This window comes from Plecotus auritus (assembly GCF_963455305.1).
Source record: "Plecotus auritus genome assembly, chromosome: 9".
Taxonomy (NCBI): Eukaryota; Metazoa; Chordata; class Mammalia; order Chiroptera; family Vespertilionidae; genus Plecotus; species Plecotus auritus.
In genome coordinates this window covers 111,539,999-111,564,233 of record NC_137783.1, presented here as the reverse complement: position 1 = coordinate 111,564,233, position 24,235 = coordinate 111,539,999, and the positions used below count along the sequence as shown (strand labels likewise).

At 44.1% G+C, this 24,235-nt stretch overlaps 1 protein-coding gene across 11 annotated transcripts in view; it reads right to left on the bottom strand.

Moving 5' to 3' along the window:
• CLPB (ClpB family mitochondrial disaggregase) overlaps window positions 1-24,235 on the bottom strand; it is a 177,428-nt gene that overhangs the window by 121,047 nt on the left and 32,146 nt on the right. For 7 of the 11 annotated variants that reach the window (XR_013961662.1, XM_080688674.1, XM_080688680.1 and 4 more), the window contains exon 3: window positions 15,891-15,977. The exons of the other annotated variants lie outside the window; for them this stretch is intronic. Coding sequence is in view for 6 of the 7 variants with exons in the window: in XM_080688674.1 (XP_080544800.1) it covers window positions 15,891-15,977 (87 nt within the window). In the remaining variant the exon portion in view is untranslated. The remainder of the gene's footprint in view (window positions 1-15,890; window positions 15,978-24,235) is intronic. 11 annotated transcript variants of the gene reach the window in all.

Genomic DNA, 24,235 nt, shown 5'->3' with positions numbered 1-24,235 from the left:
TTTTAAACACTATATATATTTTAACACATTTAATCTTCACAACAACCCTATGAGGTAGGTTACACATAAGAAAACTGAAGCACTGAGAGGTTAAGTAACTTGTCCAAAGTCATTCAGCTGTAAGAGGTGGAGGTGGGATCAAACTTGGCAGCATTTCTACGAAGTACATGTTCTTATCATCTGCTATATTGCCCCTCACTTCCCTATATTGACTCCCAGGTAGTTGTCTGTAGAAGCACTCAACTCAGTTTTTAGCAACCCAAGAGAAAAATTTGGCAAACTTAATAGTCAATTCTCAGAGGACAAAACAAACAAAAAGTATATTAAGAGATAGTCTCAAGCTCATTTGTTATTAGAGAAATGCAAATTAAAATGAGATATCACTTCAAATTCAACATATTAACTAAAGTTAGAAAGCTGAAAAATGCCAAGCATTGGTGAGGACATAGGGTTCTGAGACTCTTCATGCACTGTTAGGGGAGAGACTGGTGCAGCCATTCTGGAAGCTAATCTTATACTTTTGCCAAATCAAAGTACCTTACCCTATAGCCCAGCACTTCTCCTCCTGCATATAGATATCCCAGAGAAATTCTTACACAGATCCATAAAGGGCAACACACGGGAGGTTCAGCACATCATTCTGTGGTAGTGGGGAGTTGCAGACAATCAAGTGTCCATCACTGGGGAATGAATAAGTTAAATGTGGTAGGCAGGAGAGAAACCAAGATGGCGGCATAGGTAAGCACCTAAACTGTTGCCTCACACAACAATTTCAAAACTACAACTAAAAGACAGAACGGACACCATCCAGAACCACAGGAAAGCTGGCTGAGTGGAAATTCTACAACTAGAAGGAAAGATAAAAGCTCACAGAGAATTGGAGGTACAGCAAAGGGTCTTTGTGCACACAGAGAGGAAGGGCGGCTGAGAGCCTGGCTGACTTTCTCTGGCGGGAGGGAGAAGGAAGCCCCCGACTGCACTAAACCCCAGTTCCGGGCGAAACCCCGTGGACCCAGGCTCATACAAGGGGAGTCTGGACTGTCAGGGAGAGAGAAAGGCACCTGGAGACTCGGAAACCCGGGGGAGACCCAGGGGAGCCCTGGTGGGCAGGGGTCTGGAGGCACGCGCGCCAGTGTGCACAAAGACTGCGGAGGTTGCCACAGGCTTTCCCTAGCAGAAGGGAGTCGGAAGCTCCTGACTGCACTGAACCCCAGTTCCAGGCGAGCCCCTGGGGACCCAAGCTCTTATAGGGGGGAATCCGGACTCTCGGGCAGAGGCTCGGGAGCTGGGGAAGGCAGAGGTCTGGAGGCGCGCGTGCGCGCGCAAGGGCAAGGCTGACAGGAAGCCAAGACTGTCTGCTCCGCCCTGTGACTCCACCCCATCCAAGTTGAGCACAGAGGCTTTTGCAATTTGGCAAGTCTAATCCTATAAGGCTGTCTCCAGCACCGAACTTCTCCTGGCGTAGACACAGCTGATCCTCACAGCCAACTGGCCTGGAGGTCAATTCCTCCCAGTGATACCAACAACAATCAAGACTTAACTACAACAAGGCTGTACACACAGTCCACAAAGGGGTGCACCAAGAGTATCCACCTCAGGTTAACTGGGGAGGCCGACCCACTGGGCCATATAGGAAACCTAGCACACAAAGCTACCCTACCAACTCAGGGAAGCAGTGAAAATGCAGCGACAAAGAAACAGATCACAAACAAAAGAAATGGAGGAAAACAAATGACTGGATATAGAATTCAAAACCACGGTTATAAGGCTTTTCAAGAATATCCTAGAAAAGGCCGATAAATATAACGAGACCCTCGAAGATATGAAAAAGGACCAACTAGAAATTAAACATACACTGACTGAAATAAAAAATATTATACAGAGACCCAACAACAGACTAGAGGAACACAAGAATCAAGTCAAAGAATTGGAATACAAAGAAGCAAAAAACACTCAACCGAAAAAGCAAAAAAAAAAAAATCCAAAAAGTTGAAGATAGTGTAAGAAGCCTCTGGGACACTTCAAGCATACCAACATCAGAATTATGGGGGTGCCAGAAGAAGAGAGAGAGCAATATACTGAAAACCTATTTGAAGAAATAATGTCTGAAAACTTCCCCTACCTGGTGAAAGAAATAGACTTACAAGTCCAAGAAGCGCACAGAACCCCAAACAAAAGGAATCCAAAGAGGACCATGCCAAGACACATCATAATTAAAATGCCAAGAGCAAAAGACAAAGAGAGAATATTAAAAGCAGCAAGAGAAAAACAGTTAATTACTTACAAGGGAGCACCCATACGATTGTCTGCTGATTTCTCAACAGAAACTATGCAGGCCAGATGGGAGTGGCAAGAAATTTTCAAAGTGATGAATAGCAAGAACCTACAACCAAGACTACTCTACCCAGCAAAGCTATCATTCAGAATTGAATGGCAGATAAAGAGCTTCACAGATAAGAAAAAGCTAAAGGAGTTCATCACCACGAAACCAGTATTATATGAAATGCTGAAAGGTATTCTTAAAGAAGAGGAAGAAGAAAAAAGTAAAGATAAAAATTATGAACAACAAATACATATCTATCAACAAGTGAACCTAAAAATCAAGTGAATTAAAAACCTGAGGAACAGAATAATCTGGTAAATATAATAGAATCAGGGGCATAGAAAGGGAGTGGACTGATAATTCTCAGGGGGAAAGGGGTAAGGGGGAGTTCAGGAAGAGACTGGACAAAAATCGTACACCTATGGATGAGGACAGTGGGGGGGAGGTAAGGGCAGAAGGTGGGGTGGGAACCAGGTGAAGGGGAGCTATGGGGGGAAAAAGGAGAAACAATTGTAATAACCTGAATAAAGATTTACTTTAAAAAAATGTGGTAGGCACACACTATGAAACATGATGCAGCAGTTAGAAGAAAAAGGCTGGATATACGTGCAGCAACATGTATAGATGATTTTTAAAAGGCCCTATTCCCTTTCCCCTTCTATTAGTCATTAATTGAACCTGACAATCTGTTTACTCCTTCAGGGAGTCTCACAACTGCAGAACTTTTGATTCCTAAGCTGATAGTGATCTTGGAGAATTAAGGATCTAGTGAAAACAATGAACTACCTGAGCATTAACTATCAGCTGTGCCACTCCCCTACCTGGTGACAGAAACTGTGCCTGCTGGGGGTGTCCCCCTGCTTCAACTGGCTAGTCCTCATTCACTGGCAGGGCTCCTCAGTGACTCTGTCACCAACTCAACTGAGCCTTCTCTGTCCAGGCTGGATCCACCCCCTTCCTCTTTGCACAGAACCCAGTACTCACCCCCATGGCAGGTGACCCTCCCAGGATATCGTCATTTCCTATTTACTTTTATTTGCCTTTCTCACTAGACCAGTGGTCAGCAAACTGCGGCTCGCAAGCCACGGTTTGCTGCACTGTTGACTAATGAGTTTGCTGACCACTGGGATAGGGGCTTAATCACAAGGACCAACAACAGCCTGTAATTATTGGAATCGAGAGTCTAGGTCAGTGGTCGGCAAACTCATTAGTCAACAGAGCAGCAAACCACGGCTCGCGAGCCGCATGTGGCTCGCGAGCCGCAGTTTGCCGACCACTGCACTAGACTATCAGGCAAGGGCCATGTCTCAACCTTCTTTCCCAGCTCCTTGATCAGGGCCTAGATCACCGTAAGTGGTCAACAGATGTTTTTTGAACGAGTGCATGAATAAATGAAGGAAGAATAAATAAAACCATTAATTTATTTGGTGGGAAATGGGGGAGAAAGGTGGAAAGCAACTGTCTCAACCCTACCCGGCCCTCTCCCACCAAATGAGGCCACAGGCAGTTTAGCTGTGGAAAACCTCCATCTTCCTCTCCTGAGCACCAGCCCCTTCCTGGGCTACAGGCAATTCCCAGACAAAGCTGAGGAAATGAACAGGACAGTCGCCCCTACATGGCAGTTCCTGGGACTCCTGGAACTCCCTCTGGAGCCACAGCTCCCATGAGGCTCATTTTAATTTGCTGATCAGGCTGTAATGAGATTAGAGGTGGGAGCACATGTAGGAAGGTTGGCTCACACTGACCTTAATGAGCTCCCACTTTTAGGGCAGTGGGATGTCACAATGCATGGGAGGACAGCTACATTGATCGATGTTAAGGCTTTCTGCTCTCAGTGGCCGGAGGGGCTTGGAGTCATCGCATTGTTTAGGAAAGAGCGAGGAAACCTGTGGTGTGAGCTGAGGCCTATGCTGGGTCAGGCGCATGTCAAAGATGGCTGGCGAGCAGCTGGAGTTGGTGAAGCAAGAAGGGCAGTGATCCCAGCTCCAGGTCGTCCCCACACAATGTTGAGCTTCAGGAGAAGCTCCGCCAACTCCTCCTCCCTCTACCCCCCACATCCAAAGCACAGGGTCACTGTGATGAGTGTCATGGGTCCCAAGGAGAAGACAAAGAGTTGACCTATTCTCAGCCCAGTGCACACTTCGATGAGGGGAGGAAGCAAAGAGGTCACAGCTCAGGAGGTTTGCTGGAAAGTCAAATGAGCTGTGTCTCATTTGGCCTACTGGCTGGTCAGGAAAGCAGGGTTGCCAGACCAAAGACAAATGGCATGTATTACATATAGAGGTCCTGTGGCAGGGAGCATGAGCTGGGGGGTGAAGCAGTTTTCTTTTTAAAGACAGCTTCCTTAGGCAACTAACTAAAGATTAGGGGGAAAGAAAGGTACCTGTGTAGAAAATGTGCCCCAATTTCCTTAAATGAGGAAAATAATCTTTTGTTTACTTCCCTCAAAAGGTAAAGATCAGTAATCATAATAAAGTAGCCACAGTGTATTAAGCACTTTACATTCACTATTTCAGATCCATATAACCACTTGCAATGAGGTACTAGTCTTCTTATTTTATAAATGAATAAACTAAGGCTCAGCAAGACAATATGAGTTACCCATGTATATACATTAAATAAGCACATGGCCTGGCCAGTGTGGCTCAGTAGTTGAGCGTCGACCTATGAACCAGGAGGTCATGGGTTCAATTCATGGTCAGGGCACATGCCTAGGCTCTATCCCCAATAGGGGGTGTGCAGGAGGCAGCTGATCAATGATACTCTCTCATCATTGATGTTTCTATCTCTCTCTCCCTCTCCCTTCCTCTCTGAAATAAATAAAAATATATTTAAATAAGCACATGAACCAAGATTCAAATTCAGGTCTGTCTGGGGCCAAACCTGGTGTACATTCCCCTAAACCAGTGGTCGGCAAACTCATTAGTCAACATGTGGCTGGCGAGCTACAGTTTGCCGATCACTGCCCTAAACCACACTGGTTTTCATCCATTCAATCATCCATTAGTCTGTCGTGTTATTCCATAGTTACTGAGCCCCTACTATGTGCCAGGGACAGGAATATTTTCAGATAGTAGTTAAAGTAAAACAGAGCATAGCAGCTAGCTATGAAAGGAAATCCAATTCAGATAGAGAAGGATCAAAATCAATGGTGGACCCAGACAAGATGAGATAATTTGAGATAAGGCTCAAGAAAGGCATGGCACATTAAGCAGAGGGCCACGGAATCAAGATCAACCATCACAGTATTTCCAGGACAACCCCAGTTTCACGTCCTCAGCCTACTTCTAAATGCCCTTTCAATCTGTAGTTAAAAAACGGTTCCATGTCTTTCAAATGATGGACCAATATGGTTAAGCTCTGGTTGTTAGGTATTCTTACTATAGTATGGGCCCAGACTAGGGTCTCTCTAGGCCAGTGGTTCTCAACCTTTCTAATGCCGCGACCCTTTAATACAGTTCCTCATGTTGTGGTGACCCCCAACCATAAAATTATTTTTGTTGCTACTTCATAACTGTAATTTTGCTACTATTATGAATCGTAATGTAAATATCTGTGTTTTCCAATGGTCTTAGGCTCTACAGCAGCGGTTCTCAACCTGTGGGTTGCGACCCACAGGTTGAGAACCACTAGCAGGGTCACCTAAGACAATCGGAAAACACAGATATTTACATTACGATTCATAACAGTAGCAAAATTACAGTTATGAAGTAGCAACAAAAATAATTTTATGGTTGGGGGTCACCACAACATGAGGAACTGTATTAAAGGGTCGCGGCATTAGAAAGGTTGAGAACCACTGCTCTAGGCAAATGACCCATGAGTATAATGGGGCTGGTTTATCTCTTATACACTGGACAAAAACAACAACAATAAGAAAACAAAAATATTAATAACAGCAGCAGATACCTACCATATGTACTATGTGCTAGATAATGCGCTAAGCAGTTTTGTGTGTATTTTAATCTTAGCAACCAACCTACGCTGAGGTAAGTGCTGTTATTATTCCCATTTTGCAGATGAGGAAACAGAGCTAATATGAGGTAAAGTTAGGTTTTAAACTCAGGAGTCTCCTTCCAGAGCCCTTGTTCCTTACTATGTCACACACAACTGGATGATGTGCTCCCCAAAGCAGGGACTATGCCTGACCATCTGTTTCCTTGCACATAGGGCTTAGTACATATGTATGTTGAATCAATTCACTTCTGGGGCCTTAACACTGCACTGTTGATGCACACGTTGAGTTTTCAGTCAGTTCCTAGGCTTTACATGCTAGTATTGTTAAGTTGGGTCTCTCTCAATCTGAATTTTACAGTTGATTTTTGGTTTTAATTGTAGACTAAAACACTTCATCCCTGTTCATTTTTATCAGCATAGATTTAACCATTGCTCTAGCCTACTGACTCCTTCTTTTTTCATGTCCCCAATTCTTTCATCCAACATAATTGCTACCTCTTTAAGCTTCATTTAATCTGTCAATTTGATAGGTATTTATCCATGGTCTCAATGGAATCAGTGATATAACTACTGAATAGCTCAGAACCCTGTGGCTCTGATGTCTCTAAAGAAAAGTACAAGAGTGGATCATATCACAGTCCTTAGAAATGCAACATCTTTCCCCAAGCAGCTGAACTGGGTGACCACTGGGTGCTCTCCTAATACTCTGGGTCCCAACTGATACTCTCCATGGAGAGAGCGGTGAACACAGAACCCCAGGACAGGATACAGCATTGGAGAAGTGGGGGAGGGAGGAGCACACCCTGAAATTATCATGTTAGGCAAATGAGCTGGCATTGCTTTCTAGGGAACAGTGTCTTGGGTTGCCTGAGGTCAAGGCATGTGCCTGCCAAACTAGAATCGGGTGCATGTTGGAATTGGAATATCATTACTACAAAACAGGATTATCTTGAGCAACAATTCCAAATGGGATTAGAAATGACTCTTTGTTACTCAGAGATAATCAGCCACAGCAGCAGCAGTGGGTGGGAAAAATGTCAAGCTTGGCACACTTTTCTGGGGGGCATGGTGCTGGCATTCCAGGCACCTGGCCAGCACCCTCACCCACTCTCCCTTGCTGGGAAATACTGGGCACTGTCCAGCATTGGGCAGGTAGCCACCTGGGACAAGAGCCAGCATCCATCAAAAAGCCCTACTCTGGGGTCCCATGTTCTAGGCCAGTGGTCGGCAAACTGTGGCTCGCGAGCCACATGAGGCTCTTTGGCCCCTTGAGTGTGGCTCTTCCACAAAATACCACGGCCTGGGCGAGTCTATTTTGAAGAAGTGGCATTAGAAGAAGTTTAAAAAATTTGGCTCTCAAAAGAAATTTCAATCGTTTTACTGTTGATATTTGGCTCTGTTGACTAATGAGTTTGCCGACCACTGTTCTAGGCCAAGTTTCTCAGATAAAGAGGACTGGAAAAAGAATCTCCAAAGCCCTCCAGCAGTAATAAAAATAATAATAAAAGGCAAACCACTACTACTATACTACTACTAACTAAAGTAGCAAACCATTACCAAGTGATTCCTATATGACAGGCATTATTCTAAACACTTTACATATATTTACAAATTTATACCTCAAAATAGCCCACTGAGGTAGATCTGCTTATTATTTCCATTTTATGGTTGAGTAAATAATCACAGATAAGTAAAAGAATTTGCCAAGGTACCTAACTAGTAAGAGGAAGAGCTTGGATTTGAACCCAAGTAATCTGGCTCTAGAGCTCAGAGCTGTACCACGTGCAGCTAGACTGTCACAGCCTGAGAGGAACACGGTCAATAATGGACAAGGCCTTTCCTTCACATTCTCTGGTCTCCAGACCCTGTCAGTTCTCCTACTAGCTCTGGTACACTCCTACTTTCTCACCTTTGTGAACCTATGCTCACAATGGCCCAACTTCCAGAAATGCTGTCCTTACCCTCCACCTTTAACAATCAAAATCATGTTCATCTTTCAAGATCCACCTCTTGTGAAAGGGCCGGGCCTCCTTTCATGATTTCCCCTCAGCACTCTAGGTGACCTTCTCTGGGGCACTGACCACATTCTGCCTCATTTAAAGTGAGACTTGTTTTATCCCTTTTCTAACTGTCAGTTTTTTGAGACAAGGAGAGTGGTTTGTCTATTTTTAAATTTCTCATAATCATCCAACACATACCTATCATTGAGAAACTCTGACTGAGATTATTTGACTCCTGGTCCCAGCAACAGTTAATCCATCCCATAGTCTTGCTGCCTGCCCCTTCCCTCCATAGGCAGTCCAGTCAAGTGGAAAGAATAAGGACTTGGGGCTCAGAAACCTGGATTCAAATCCTGACTCACTCTTTCACTTACTAGACAACCATGAGCATCTCTGAACTTCATTTTCCCTATCTGTAAAATAGGGATAATAATTCCTCCCTTTTAGGATTGCAGTGAGAATTACAGACTACATGGGAAGTGCTTAACATGGTCCTGGCAGACAGAAGGCACTCAATCAACCACAGCCATCATCACTACCACCGGGTGATCAGACAGCATAAAGCCCAGCCACCTCAGGCTGAAGGGAGCATCACTCTGTAGCAAGCAGCCTGGCCAAAAATAGGCTGGGAACCCTGGGAAGAAGTTGTAGGCCTCTAAGGCAGGAAAGACCTCTACGAGATCAGGCCCCCTAAGAACTTGCACTGAAAGACAGGTGTAGGTGTGTTCTACCTCCTCTGTCTCTGGCCAGGAGCAAGAACGGAGAGCCTTCCAGGGAGACTGCCCCTAGTCCAGCTTGCAAGACCAGCATTGGCTCTTTGCTCTAAGAACACCTGTGGAGTTGGTCCTGCAAAACCTCTCCTGCAGGACAGCAATCTGGCTTGGGCTTCTGGGTTCATAAAGATAGGGTTTAATGCCCTCCTCCTCTTAGTAAGGTGGAGGGAAAATAAGCAAATGCTAAAAATAAATGACTGCTGTGCGAGGGAATTAAATGGTCTTTAGCCAAGGATGGCAGCATTTTAAAATTAACAAAGCCCAGGTACCACATCCAGGAAGGCCTTGGCAAATGCGTGTTATCCACTCATTAGCTCAGCTCCTCAGGGACCTTGGCCAAGCAGGGAAGGCAGTGCCGGGAAGCAGTCCTTCCGATGCTGATGAAATGCACTTCGGGAGAAAAGGCAGAAGGAGGGAGGGAGGCTCATGTGGGGAATTTCAAACAGCTTCGTGCTCTGCCTCACGGTCTCACCTTCTCTAAGGCAAGGGCTTTCAAAGCAACCAGCAAGCCCAAGTAGACTCAAATCTGAATTTCCCACCACCCATTCTTTGGGGATGTTTGGTTCCTGAGGTACCATAATGGCCACACTGTTTAGGTGATCTCCTTGCTTGGCAGTCCAGGGACAAGTTGCCCAAGAATGATGTGGGATGGGAGGCAAGCTTTCAGTCCTGTACCCTGCACTTTCTCCTTACTATAAAGAAGAATCATATGATGATTTGTGAATTTATATAAGCCTACTCTATACCACGTGTAAAGTGAATTTATCATTTCATTATTCATCAGTAATTATACTTCATGACACCAAGAATCATGTGAATTCACAAATCTTCATTCTCTCTTAACAATCAAAACATACAGTACTCTAATGTGAGATACATCAACAAGAATTCCAGGTAGTCATAAACAATAGAATTCATTCTGACACTACAACATGAATTTTCAGTATGCCACTAGTCACAATTAATAATGAATAGAGAGGGATGACCGTTTTAAAAGTGTTTTTATAAGTCAGTCTATTAAAGTACCAATTATCATAGTAAAATTCACCCTTATAAGATGTACAATTTGATGAGATTTGGTTGTATAGCCACCACCATAATCAAGATTTAGAATATTTTTATCACCCCAATAGGAAAGACTTTGGGCCCTTCCTCCCGCTCCTAAACACTTATCTGATTTCCATCCCTAAACTACTTCTTTTCCAGACTGTCATATAAATGGAATTAAAGTAGGTAGCTTTTTGTGTCTGTTTTTAAGTTAGCACAAGGCTTTTAAGATTTGTCCATGTGTTGCATATATGAGTCGTTTGTTCTTTTTATTGCTGCATAGTAGTCCACTGTATGGACGCACCATAATTTGTCTACCCATTAACCAGTTGATGGATATATGCGTGATTTCTAGTTTTTGGTGATTATGAATAAAGCTACTTTAAATATTTACATATAGGCCTTTCTGCAGATTTATGTTTTTATTTCTTGTGGACAAGTACCTAGGAGTTGGTATTACTGGGTTGTATGGTAACAAACTGCCTTTACCTTTATAAGAAACTGCCAAAGTGTTTTCCAAAGTGGCTATACATCATGCACTCCTATCAGCAACGATGACAATTGTTCTGCAACTTTGTCAGCACTTCGTATTTTCAATTTTTCTAAATTTTAGCCATTGTAGTTAATAAGTATGTATTGGTATCTCATGATTTTAATTTGCATTTCCCTAAATGACTAATGCTGAGTATCTTTTCATGTGCTTTACCATCCATCTCTTTTTTAGTGTCTGCACAAATCTTATGCCCATTTTTAGAAAACTGAGTTGTTTCTCCTTTTCTTACTGATTTATAAGAGTTCTTGTATCTTCTGAATACATTCCTTTATCAGATGTGTTTTGATAGCTTCTTTTTTGAGCAATTAAAAATGATAAGAATCTAAATCATACCATTTTCTTTCTAAACCACTATCCCCTGCACACACATGAATAAAGGGAATAGGAAAGACTTAAACTTTCAATTTACAAATACCTAGTGCTACTGGACAGAGGATCAAACAATACACTTGGTACCTGCTAAAACTCATGAGACTATTTTTACTTCCACTATAAACACCCAACCAACATTAAGTTTTAAGGAAAGCTACATCTGGAGAAATGGCTCTCCTATAAACAGCTTTTGACCTCCCAGGCTCTGCACCTCCCAAAGCCCTGTTCTGGTCTGCCAGGCTCCTGGAATGGTCAACAGTCGTCACACTCCATTGCTGGCCATTGTCCACTGGGAAAGGTAGGAGGCTCCCAATCCATCTCTCAGTGAAAGAGCAAACAGTGGAGCCTGTGGCTGCTTGGACATCAAAGTTGAGCAAACAGGCCTGGGCAGGCCCTGCCTCTCTGCCTATACATCCTACAAATGCCATATGAAGGAGCTTCCCTGAGCGGGGTGATGACTTTCAGCTTGCCATAGCACACATCAAAGTTTGCACCACACACGAACTGGGTGCATGGGTTCGAATCAAGTCGCCCAAGAGCGGATACTCAGCCATTGTATCCAGTTTTAATCCTGTGTTTTCCCAAGTAATTAAGCCTTCTTGCTTATGAACTTGTGACTAAGTAAAGCATCACTGAGAGGTTGTAACATCAAAGTGCCTTCCACCGTCTGTCCATGTTTGATAAAATTGGATTTCTTTTCCTTCTTAAAGAAAAACTAATTGAATTTAACTCAAGGCTGGGTGTATTTGCACAAGCCAGTAAAGGCTATGCTAATTCACAGTGATCATCCTGGGACTCTGTGGCTTAGCCTTTAGCTGAACTGGGTCAGAGTACAACACAGAATGAGGCACCCAGACTCAGGTTAAATAAATGCCTGTGGCATGAGGCTTATGGAGAGCCCACTGTGGATGGAGAGGGCTGACAAAAGGATTTTCCTAGTTAGAATGTTGGTTAATCTTTGGCAGAAGGGCTCCTGAAGACAATGGCCATCACATTACTCAAGTCCTTGATGTCAGCAGCCCCAATAAGCTTCTTAAGGCAAAGGTTGTGATGCTTAATATCTGAATCTCCTCATAGCCTGGCACAACAGCACCTGATACAGTATAGTTTGAAAAATGTTTACTGGATGATGAAATGATAATATGAAGGAATGTCAGAACAAAGTTCCCCTCTCCTGAAGAACCAAACTCGCTATGTCCCTTGTTTGCCATGCTCATTGCAGAACTCCAATCTAAATAAATACTTGATTTCACTAATTATCTGATTTACAGCGAGTGTGGCATGGTCCCATTTTTGTAAAATTACATATACACATACACACAATGACCAGTCTCTAAATAGTGGGAATTCAGTTCACTGCTACTTTCTTCTTCTATATTACTTTTACAAAAACAATAAACCTATTTTCGGAAAAGAAAATCTCTGGTTCAATCCTGATACAATTATCTTTCCTTTTACCAATATGATTTCTGATCTTGATCCAGTTTAACTCTCCTGTGTACATTTATATTTGTATTTTAATTTACATCACCTCAAACCCTTTTTGGAAATAAAAGGAAGAAATAAATTATAAATTAACTTCTCATATAGACTTTTAAAATTTTTGTTCTATAGCACTGTATTCTCTATTCAAACTTAAATAAAATAGTACTATTCAAAATTAAATAAGATAACAAATACACACATAAATAAAAGTTCACATGAAGTTAGTCTCCTTAAGAATAGAGACTGTTCTGTTCTATGTCCCTAAGGATTTAACATATTAAGCAAGTGCTTACTAAAGGCAATAAAGGCAATTAAGGATGAAATGATTGGGCTACTTTCAGGATCTTTCCCTTGATCTTGTGACTGCCAATATTCTAAAGATGACAATTCTCTGCTTTTAGCCTTGAATCAAGGGCTACCCCTCTACCTTCCCTTCATCCAAACTCAATTAAAAGGTGGTGGCATTGCCGAAACCGGTTTGGCTCAGTGGATAGAGCGTCAGCCTGCGGACTGAAGGGTCCTGGGTTTGATTCCGGTCGGGGGCATGTACCTTGGTTGCGGGCACATCTCCAGTGGGAGGTGTGCAGGAGGCAGCTGATCGATGTCTCTCTCTCATCGATGTTTCTAGCTCTCTATCCCTCTCCTTTCCTCTCTGTAAAAAATCAATAAAATATATTTAAAAAAAAAAAAAAAAAAAAAGGTGGTGGCATTTCAGGCCTGGCCAATATGATTCCAGAGGGTTTGGTGACTGCCAGGGGTGGGCAAACTTTTTGACTCGAGGGCCACAATGGGTTCTTAAACTGGACCGGAGGGCCGGAACAAAAGCATGGATGGAGTGTTTGTGTGAACTAATATAAATTCAAAGTAAAGGAGCGGAGGGGAGAGCAAGAAAACCGGATAGAAAAGCCGGATCCGGCCCGCGGGCCGTAGTTTGCCCAAGGCTGGGTTAGACTATAGCATCGCACATCGCCAATAAAGAAAAACTTTATTGGCAGGTTGTGCTGGTATGGAAGTGATACTTCTTTAGGACTATTCCCAGGATGCCTTACCTACTCACTCTTACTGTACTCTTGAGATTCCCTTTTACCAGATTCTACTTTTCCTTTTTTTCATAGCACTTCTTACCTTCTAATAAATTATGTGGTTTACTGATGCACTATATTTGTTTATTGTCTGTCCCTGCCTCTCTCTACTCAGGGACCACCATCTGTATAGAAATAAGCTCTATGAAGGTGGGGATCTTTGTCAAGAACAGTGCCTGGCAAACAATAGGTGCCCCCCAAAATTTGTGATATGAATAAATAAACCAACCTGAGAGTATGCTATTTTCACTAAAAATCTGTCTTCTCTGGGTACTGGAAGAAAGAGGAGGGCACAAAATAAACACTTAATACACCAATAATTAGTTCTAGGAACCAAAGCAAATAAATACAAGCCAACACTCTCACTTTGCTCAATGAGCATCACTGATGTGCTAAGGGCCCTGGATAAAGACAGGCAATCAGTTAAACCAACAACTCATTAGATTCAGAAAGAAGTGTCCCCAAAGCACATCACTACTAGCTATCTGTTCACTGATTGACAGTACTCTTAAGTATAGTGTTATTTGCAATTCTGTTTCAATATTGAAAATATACTACACATAAGGGCACACTCCTCCCCAACCCCTTTTCTCCACCACTGTCTGTCTCTTACAGATGGAGACACCTGCAAGCTGGGAAAGACTGGTGGGTAGGGTGGAAGTTGTGATAGGTGGAGTATCAGTGGTAGAATAAACGTGTATTTTTGCATGGAGAAGTCTATGTGAGCAGAGAATAACAACTCACCATTTGTAACCTGTAGTACATATATTATCTCATTTGATTCTCACGAGCACACAGCGAGAATCTACTCTGCTGCCATATTCAGTCCTCTCACACCCTCTGCTTCGATAACATCCTGTTCACACTACTCTGGCATCATTGATTACACTATACTCTCTACCTGCCTTTTTCCCCATATTAGGCCATGAGCTCCCAAGGTCTCTGATTATCCAATGATTAGCACAGAGCTTGGCTCAGAGTAAATATTTACCAAATGTTTGTAGAAATGATTCATTTCAGGTGGAGAAACGATGTCCATAGAATTCTGAAACTCAACTAAGGGTCAGAACCAGGACTAGACTCCAGGTCTCTCAACTGCAAAGCCCATTTACATCAATTTTTCTTTTAAAAAACTAAGTGCTAGGAGCTAGAGGCAAATAAGGAAATGGAGTGTTGATCTTGATCCTAAGAATTTCCCTGTGCTGAGAATAAGTTCACAACAGAAGAGCAGAGAAGAGAGACCTATCTCAAGTACAGCTAAGTCTCTCAGGCAGTCTGAGGCAGTGCCACCCCTATATTATAAAATCCCTGTTTTGTTGGTTTCCATCACATTTATGATCTTTCCAAAGGTGGTTAAGACCAGCAGATAAAAGCCTTAAAGGTCTGCTGGAAGGGAAAATTAAAATTGGTACCTCCAACTATCATTTTCAGTGGCTACTATTAAAGTAGATCACTCTCTTTAAAAGCATTTATTTTTGTTCTTATTTAATCAATTCTTTTGCATACTCACAGCTAGAGAGTGGGATGGAAAGGCAGCACCCAGCACTAGCCTGGGTTCTGGCAGAGGGAGGCAGCAGTGAGGTATATATAGTAAAAATAAAACAGACTTTGTAGGCTGCCAGACCAGGTCTTAAATCCTGTCTGTGTAACCTTAAACAAATCACTTTATCTCTTTGGGCTTCAGTTTTCTTACCTCCAAAATGAGAATAACATATATGTTGTGGGGGTGGTTGTGAGAATTAGCGATAACTCTCTACACAAAGTACAATTTAGATCTTTACACAACAGCTACATTCTAAAGGAATGGGCAAGCAGGTAGGAAAATAGCATGCCTCCAATGGGAGGGCAGGAATGCCCCCACCTACCCCAATTTCCATTAGAACCTCCAAAGAAACAGCCCAGAGAAGCCCTTGCTGGGGACAGATTGTCGACTTCTCAACACAGATAGATGGTGGATAACTCACACAAGTACACTTAACTTAATTGCTTACAACAGGCTTTCTTTCTTTTTTAAAAATTACATTTATAGACAGGCTTTCAAACATTTCGTTGCTTCAGTAATGCAAATGACTTATCTAAGGTCACAAAGCCAATGAGTTGGAATTCACAGCTATATCCTCCCTCTCAACATCTCCTACATTTTCCATTGCACTGGGTACAGATCAATTCCTTTAGCTGAGTTCACCTTCCTGCTTCTGGAGAAGACAGCAGGGGGACAGGCAAGCATGAGAGAGGATTCAGAAATGTGATCTGCAGAGATCTGGCTGAGGGAGCCCTGTGTAAAAGGAGATCTCTCACCTGTCGTTTCGGCTGATGGCTGCCACCATAAGTGCTGTCCAGCCAAGTTTGTGCCTTGCATTGACATCTACACCTTCCGACAACAGCCTAGAAAGAGAGAAATATTTTCAGTGTACGGCTTCCCATGGACCTAAGAGTGAAGAAATGAGACAGCCAACAAACAGGGAGGCTGGATGCACCTGGAAATAGTTAGAGGCTTTTGAGAACTCAATATCCATCCCAGCATCTCTAGCCAGTCTCCCCAACTCCAGGTTTCCTCTCTCTCTCTCTCTCTCTCTCTCTCTCTCTCTCTCTCTCTCTCTCTCTCTCTCTCTCTCTCTCTCTCTCTCTCTCTCTCCCCCCCCTTAAATGAGTCTGCCCCTTGCTGTTATCCTCCCAGCCTTCTGGAAAAAAAAAAAAAAATGCCTTCCCTACCTTAGTATCCTGACACTCCTACTCCTTGGTCCAGAATGCTTTCTCCCTGCCTCTAGGCCTGTTCTAATCCCACTTTCATGCCATGGGATACAATCTTGGCTGAGGACTCTCCCTGAGAAGGCTTTCTTGACTCATTTAGTCCACAGATCTCTCTTCCTTCCTTAGAATTTCCCCGTGCTTAGCACCAAATGCCCAGGGACACTTCTTATCTAAGTAGTTCCCAGGTTACAAAAGGATCACTCTCTTCAAGTTTCTCTGTATGGTGGTTATTTGAAACTTGGAAATTTTTTAACCCAAGGTAAGATGTAAACAATGTTAGAAATGTTAACTTAGGTTTCTAGCAGGTCCACAAGAACTTACTTGACTCTATATGCCAGTGCCTAACATGTAGTAAGGGCTCAATAGTTATCCAATAGTAATGTTGGATAAATGAACTAACACAGGGTTGTAAGTATACCACTAAAAGCCTGAATTCTGGGTCCTGGGAACAGAGGGGCCCTACAATGTGGAAGTGGACAGAGAGAAGGGGAATAAATAGAATCATTCCTGAGCACCTACTACAAGTAGGAACTGTCCTCAGAACTTTACATACATGCTCTCATTTACTCTTTGCACAAGCTTAAGGAAATGGTACTAATCTCTTTTCATGGATGAGGTAATAGTGAGGTGAAATGACTTGCTGAAGGTCACAAAGCAAGTAAAGGGGCAGTACAATGACTGCAATCCAGGTCAATAATGGCTCTACAGCCTGAATCTTTCTCACCTGACCACCCTTCCTCTATTCTAAACCTGATTCCATGTCACAAGTTAGACAAAAAACTAAACTGACTCCAGCAAATCCACAATATGTGCTGGATCCTATGCTAGATTCTGGGATGAGGAAAAGGTGTAGGGTCTACCCTAGGGAACTATACAATTTGGTTATGGGGAAGAACTCAGGACAATAGGAAACCAAAGCCTGTAGTGTGTGGAACCCACCAGAAGTGCTATAGGAGGCCAGGAAGGGGGGGACCAAAAGTCAAGAGTGATTCACCAACAAGGCAGGATCTGCTTATGTGGAATGGGGGGAGGGTATTTGGGGGAATTGGGAGGCTGACTCCTCTTCAGTGGGTTCCAGAAGCCTGGAGTTGAGTACTGGTACCATTCTTGTGTAGTAAGTAAATGATCCTCTGGATCAAGCCAAATGAAAACTCAGTGCTGTTTAGTAAGCAGGTGACTAAGGCTTGGAGGATAAAAAGACACAAAGTCTGAGTAGGGAAGACAGACCAACAAGCACATAGTATACATCAGACAAGTGCTATGAATGGGGACTGCAAGTTGCAGGGTGCAAAACCAGGGAATCTAACCCAGTCTTAGTGACCCAGAGGTCTCTCTTTGGAGGTGATAATAGAGAGCTAGCCAGACAAAAGGAGACGAGGGAGGGGAAGGAGTGCTCCAGAGAAGACAGCATGGGGTACATAAGGATCTGAAAGAGGTTTGGCATTACTGGGGCACACAATGTAAGGAGAGAGTGTCAGGAGAGGAGGCATTCTGGACCAAGGAGTAGGAGTGTCAGGATACTAAGGTAGGGAAGGCATATATATTTTTTTTTTCCAGAAGGCTGGGAGGATAACAGCAAGGGGCAGACTCATTTAAGGGGGGAGAGAGAGAGAGAGAGAGAGAGAGAGAGAGAGAGAGAGAGAGAGAGAGATAGGGGAAACCTGGAGTTGGGGAGACTGGCTAGAGATGCTGGGATGGATATTGAGTTCTCAAAAGCCTCTAACTATTTCCAGGTGCATCCAGCCTCCCTGTTTGTTGGCTGTCTCATTTCTTCACTCTTAGGTCCATGGGAAGCTGTATACTGAAAATATTTCTCTCTTTCTAGGCTGTTGTCGGAAGGTGTAGATGTCAATGCAAGGCACAAACTTGGCTGGACAGCACTTATGGTGGCAGCCATCGGCCGAAACGACAGGTGAGAGATCTCCTTTTACACAGGGCTCCCTCTCCTGACACTCTCTCCTTACATTGAATCCTCTCATGTCTAGTTTGGAGGATTTCTTCTGGGACTCTTACCATATATACTGTTAAACTTATTTTATGCAGGAACAATTTTCTATGGCCAAGAATGTTAAAGAGGCGAAAAAAACTTGGGGGTGAATTTTCTGAGACAAAAAAAAAATCTCTTGTTGTACAAAATGTCCTTTCTAACGTACACACCTTCCCTAGTGTGCAGGCTAAGTGGTGCTGTGGAGAGCCCAGGGTTCTGAGAATTAAAACTCCAGCAAAGTCCTAGATCCTAAATGTGATTTTGATCAAATGGCCTCACTTCTCTGCTCCTCAGTCCAGAAGACTGGAATATTAGGACCAAATCAAAAAGATTTATGAAGGGAAAGACTTGAACTGTGCCTTGAAGAACGGAATAGTTTAGAGACAAGGGATGAAGTGCAAGGCAGTCAAGACACAAGGAATGGGATACTATTCAGAAGCAGGGAAGCAATGTGAAGGTATGTTCAGAGACAATCAGTTAGACACATCTGGGTGACAGTTCACAGTAGAGAAACAGCTGCTGAGGTATTCAGGTCCTCAAACTCAAGCTAGGAGGCAAGGCAGTGGGCATAAACCTTTTTTGAGCCTTGCACTTCTTTTAGAATATGATCAAAGCTGATGACTCCAGAAAAGTGTACAGGAGCATATATTACCCCGCCCCACACACACACCCACACACAATTTTTTTTACATACAATGTCCAGGGGTCCATGAGTCCTCATGAAATAGTGGACTCTAGGTTAAAAACCTAATCTAAACAGTTGATAAATGCCTGGCATGTGTGCTACTGTCCTGCATTCCTGCATCTAAGTCAGAAATCACAAATCTCTCCAAGCAGTTCTTTCCTGCAGGGCCTCTGAAAAAGCCTCAGAATCCTCCTTAACACTGGTTCCAATCAACCACCATCAATCAACTGAAGCTGGCAACGGAGAGGAAACCTATTTGCTCCAGCCGTGGGCAAACTGCGGGCCGGATCCGGCCCGTTCGGCTGTTCTATCCGGCCTGCGGAGCCGAAAGAGCGGAGGGTTCTCTTGCTCTCCCCTCCGCTCCTTTACTTTGAATTTATATTAGTTCACACAAACACTCCATCCATGCTTTTGTTCTGGCCCTCCGGTCCAGTTTAAGAACCCATTGTGGCCCTCAAGTCAAAAAGTTTGCCCACCCCTGCCTTAGACTCTCACCATAGGCAGTTCGGTTGTCATTGAAGGTTTTGGGGTAAAAGAAATTATAAAACTAACCTAATAGCTTAAGCAGGCTGAATTTGAAAGGGAAGAGAGTAGAAAATGGGGACAAGTAGACCAGTTTAGAGACTGCTATAATACAGACCTAAAGAGATGAGCTAGGGCAGACATGAGAAAGCAGGACAGGGCTAGGAGAAACAACACAGCCAGAATCCCTCATGCCTTCAGTGGGCCAGTGATCCGTGTTCTCCTGCCTGGCTGGGCTCAGAGAATTCTGAAAGCAGCACTGCTCTGGAGACAGCTAAAAAAAGAAGATTGAGATGCCTCTTCCTCCTGCCCCTTGAGGGCTGAGTGTAGTGTAACAAAAAGAAAAAGGATGAATAAAGGGCTTTGGAGTAAGTTAGATCGGAATTCAAATTCTGGTCCAGCTGAATAACCCTGAGCAAATCAATTCTCTGAGTCTCAGTTTTCTAACCTATCAATTAGGGATGATAAACTCTAATTTACAGCGATTGCAGCCTAATGTCTGGCATATAGCAGGTATTCATGACAGGTAATTTCTATCTTCTACCCTATTCTACTTCTATCCCTCTGAGGGAACAATGTGTTCTGGTCTCAAGCCAGTAATGGCAAGTTGGACAATACTCAGGGGCTCTGAGATAGGGTCACATAGGACCACCTGGATAATTCAACCAGGCTGGCTCTAGGCACTCCTGTGTTAATTTATTCAACAAGCATGTGCACTGACATGCTCTGTGTCTAGGCATATGCTAACTACTGACAAGAAGACAATACAGAGGTTCTTGCTTTCCAGGACCCAAACCAACCAGGCTTTTAAATCCTATCTAATAAAGAAGGAATATGCTAATTAACCATCACTCCGTCACAAAGATGGCTGCACCCACAGCTGAGGCCAAGTTCCCATAAGGAGCCTTAACAAGCAATCAGCAGGGACCTGAGGCTACACCCTCCCCCACCCCCGTGGGGCTTGACAAGGGGACCTTAGGCTGGCAGGGCTTGACAGGGGACCTCAAGGTGCGCTTCCCATCCTGGTGCTGGGCTAGAGGACCTCAGGCTGCTTCCCCGACCCCAGTGCCAGGCCAGGGGACCTCAGGCCGCGCCCCCCACCTGGTGGGGCTTGACGGGGGACCCAAAGGTGCGCTTCCTGTCCTGGTGCTGGGCTAGGGGACCTCAGGCTGCTCCCCCCGCCCCAGTGCCAGGCCGGGGGACCTCAGGCCATGCCCCCCACCCAGCGGGGCTTGACAGGGGATCTCAGGCCATGTCCCACACCTGGCGGGGCTTGACGAGGGACCTCAAGGCATGCGCCCCCCACTCCCCCCAGACTGGGCTGGGGGACCTCAGGCCACGCCCCCCGTCCTGGCGCCAGGCCAGGGGACCTGAGGCTATGCCCCCTGCCCAGCGGGGCTTGACAAGGATGGGACTAGCCAGGTCTGGATCTATCCCAATGAGGGGTGGGGGACCGGCTAGGTCTGGGTCTCATGCGATTTTGAGGTGCATGTGGGTGGGCAGGGACTTGACTCTGGGTCCCATGGCGTGCCACAGACTCTGACAGGAGGAAGGTTTTCATATACATTTTACTAATTTTCTTTCATCTCTGACACTTCTATTATAGAAAAAGGGCAAATAGCAATATTATTTCCTCTAATTAATCCCCTTTTAATGTGCACGAATTTCGTGCACCAGGCCACTAGCATATATATATAAAGAATAGTCCTAGCCGGTTTTGCTCAGTGGATAAAGCATCGGCCTGCAGACCAAAGGGTCCCAGGTTTGATTCCAGTCAAGGGCATGTACCATGGTTGCAGGCTCCTCCCCGGCCCGGGCTCTGGTCGGGACTTGTGCAGGAGGCAACCAATGATGTGTTTCTCTCTCATCAATATTTCTGTCTTACCCTTTCTCTTCCACTCTCCCTAAAAATCAATGGAAAAATATCCTTGGGTGAGGATTAAATAAATAAATAAAGAGACTGAAAGTTTCGCAAAAAAAAAAAGACTACATATGTACATATATGTGTGTATTTATTACTTTTTTCACAAATTGCACTTTAAGATACACAGGACAGAGGTGTCCCTATGTACCACTCTCCCAGCCAACACTTGTAAGTAGCAAGCTTCCTAGTCACTGCAAGTCCAACTGGTGTAAAGGATCTCACATTATTGTTTTAATTTGCATGTCTCTGATTACCAACAATTCTGAGCTACTTGTTATATGTGTAATAGCATTTTAGGGTCTCCTTTTTTGTACATTGCAGGGTTCTTTTAAGAGGAGGGATTGCTGGGAGAGAGGGCTCCTCCAAACTTGCTAATTCTTTCAATTAATAGAGCTGAAAGAGCAAAGGGCTGAATCAGGAGACCTGGGTTCTAGTTCTAGTTCTGCCACCTTCTACTCTTACAACCCAGGGGAGGCATATCATCTCTCTAAGCTTCAAACTATCATGGGTCCACTAGGGTTTTAGGAGATGACAGTGCAATCTGAGGGGAAGGGCTCCACAAACCTGAGATCATTCAAAGGAGACAAATCTTAGTGTTCTTCAGTGAGACTCCAGCTTTTGAGCCCTGCCCAGCTTCCTTACTGAGCATCATTTTTTGTAGCCTCTTGGGGCTGAGATATAATAGAAAAAGCAATGACCCTGAAGTCTAAAAGCTGGAGTTCAGATTCTGGCTCTGTCACTTACTAGCTGTGAAATGGGGGATATTAATCCCCATTGTGCAAGGTGGTTGTAAGGATTAAAAGAGACAGGAATGATGGCACCTGGTAGATAAGGAAGGACCAGAACAAACATAAACACCACCACAAACTAGCCCAAGTACAAACAACTTTTCTAGTTTAGGAGTTGGGTGGGCCCTTCCGCCCCTCCCCCACTTCCCCTCCATGTGTACAGTAGCCCCAAAAGTTTGGATTTCCCAAACCCAGGTCTCCTCCATTTCATTTTGTTGCTTTGCAAGTGAATGCCCAGCAGGCAGTTATTTCAAAGTCCTGGGCCAGCTGGGCGGGTGGCTGCCTGCTGAGAGTGGCTGAAAGGGCCTCTGAGGCCTAAGAAAGTCACCCTTGGTCTCCCCTGTGATTTTCACCAATGGACAAAATGTGGCAAGTGAATTAATCTCTTTTAAAAAGAGCAATGCTGTGACAGAGCACAGTGTCTCCGAAAAGGTTAGGATTCCATCATCCCAGAGATGATGAGTGGAATGCTTAATGCAGGCTGCCACTCAGGGTAGAGCAGTTTGTGTCCAGGGGCTGGGAGCTGGGGTGGGCACTGCAGGCCTTTCTGCACTGTGGAAGGCCCTTCCCTAGTGACCTAGGTCTCCTGCTTGGCAGGGCAGGGGTGGGTGACACTAATTGGGGATGACCCAGGACAGTAGATAAAGAGACCACACTAGCAGTCCAGAGTTGAATCCCAGCTCTTGTACAACTTGCAAGCGGTAGAGCAGGGCAGGAAAATAAGCAGGAGAGACCCCAGTTCAAATGCAGACTCTGGCACTTGCTCGTGGGTAGCTGTGGATGAATGACTGACTTAGCCTCTCTGACCCTCATTTAGTTCCCTCATCTGAGTAACAGCTCCTGGCACTCTGATCTTGTTTCCACATCTGTTGAAAAACATAGAAGACTCTGCCAATCCTGCTCCATATTCACACAGGGGTACCATGAAGAGACAATGAGACAAAATCTATAAAAATACTAAATATGCAATAAAGCAATGTACAAATACAAGAGCCTATGCTATTATCATTATCGTTTTCAAATTAGTGTCTATCCATTTTAAGGACACAGGATATATGAAAGGTATGCATAGAACTTAGAACATAAGTCCTCACATTTTTCTGTGGATTGATAATGGTCTCAAATTCCCTGGTAAAGGCCGCAGTAGAATAAGGATTTCTTAGTCCAAGAGCTGAGGACTTCCACAGAAGAGTAACAAATCAAAGGGGAAAACAAATCTGCTCCGATCTCTGAGATGCAAGAGAGTTCTGAAGGCTACAGACCAAACAGGCAACAGTGATTACCTCTGATTGGGGAGGAAAAGGGGGAATGAGCCAAAACCGGTTTGGCTCAGTGGATAGAGCGTCGGCCTGCGGACTGAAAGGTCCCGGGTTCGATTCCGGTCAAGGGCATGTACCTTGGTTGCGGGCACATCCTCAGTGGGAGGTGTGCAGGAGGCAGCTGATCGATGTTTCTAGCTCTCTATCCCTCTCCCTTCCTCTCTGTGAAATATCAATAAAATATATTTTAAAAAAAAAAAAGGGGGAATGAGGGAGCCACACTTACTTCTTGCTATGAAGATTTCTGTATTGTTAAGTTTTATTTTTTGTAACAATGAGCATACTATTACTTAAAAAAAAATAAAACACAAAACTTCTTAGGAAAAAAATAAATTTATTCTTTCTTCCTCTAAGAAGTCTTCCCTAAGACAGCCTTGATGCTGCCACAGTGTCTCTGCTAACCTGTATAACAGTTCTCACAGTTTCCTTGTCTCCCTCCCCCAGTAGTAGCATGGTCCACCAACATGTCTGTCTTGTGTTGGAAGTTACTTGTTTTATACTTGTGTGTCTGACTTTTTCAAAGAACTTACGTGCCTGTGTATATGTAGAAGGTGTGGGTGCGGCTTCTCAGTCTCAGGGCAGAGGACACTTAGACACAGACCTGGGCTAGAGGCCCAGTCACGACCCTCTCAGCAACTAGCTGTGTGATTCTGGATAACTCTCTCTG